General features: G+C 57.0%; 1 protein-coding gene across 1 annotated transcript in view; it reads left to right on the top strand.

The window, feature by feature from the left end:
- Positions 1-782, top strand: part of asb7 (ankyrin repeat and SOCS box containing 7) — a gene marked incomplete at its 5' end in the record, with an annotated part of 10,586 nt that overhangs the window by 1,710 nt on the left and 8,094 nt on the right. The window contains 1 exon segment of the mRNA XM_014013081.1: positions 87-692. Within this exon segment, the coding sequence (XP_013868535.1) occupies positions 87-692 (606 nt within the window).

The raw sequence follows: 782 nt of genomic DNA, 5'->3' as shown, positions 1-782 counted from the left end.
TCCTCCTCCTCCTCCTCCTCCTCCTCCTGTGTCGCTGAAATGTTTTTTAGACTGAATCAGTTTCTGTTTCTTTGTGCTCCTCTCAGCTGACCCCACGGTGAAGGACTTCATCGGAGGCTTCACGGCTCTTCACTACGCTGCGATGCACGGCCGGGCTCGCATCGCCCGCCTCATGTTGGAGTCAGACTTTCGTGGAGACATCATCAATGCTAAAAGCAACGACGGCTGGACACCGCTTCACGTGGCGGCTCACTATGGCCGGGACTCCTTTGTTCGCCTCCTCCTGGAGTTCAGGGCCGAGGTGGACCCGCTCAGCGACAAAGGGACCACCCCCCTGCAGCTGGCCATCATCCGAGAACGCTCCAGCTGTGTGCGCATCCTGCTGGACAACAGCGCCAACATCGACATTCAGAACGGCTTCCTGCTGCGCTACGCCGTCATCAAAGGAAACCACTCGTACTGCCGCATGTTCCTGCAGAGGGGGGCCGACACAAACCTGGGTCGGATGGAGGACGGGCAGACCCCCCTGCACCTGTCCGCCCTTAGGGACGATGTGCTCTGCGCCCAGATGCTCTACATCTACGGAGCCAACACCAACACCAGGAACTATGAGGGCCAGACACCCGTAGCTGTTTCTGTTAGCATGTCTGGAAGCAGCCGGCCATGTCTGGACTTCCTGCAGGAGGTCACCAGTAAGTCCACCTCATGTCTAAATCATGTCCAACTCGTGTCTAAATCATGTCCAACTCGTGTCTAAATCATGTCCACCTCGTGTCTAAATC

This window comes from Austrofundulus limnaeus, unplaced genomic scaffold, assembly GCF_001266775.1.
Source record: "Austrofundulus limnaeus strain Quisiro unplaced genomic scaffold, Austrofundulus_limnaeus-1.0 Scaffold98, whole genome shotgun sequence".
NCBI lineage: Eukaryota > Metazoa > Chordata > Actinopteri > Cyprinodontiformes > Rivulidae > Austrofundulus > Austrofundulus limnaeus.
Note: the sequence above shows the minus strand (reverse complement) of the source record. Positions and strands in the feature narration are given on the sequence as shown.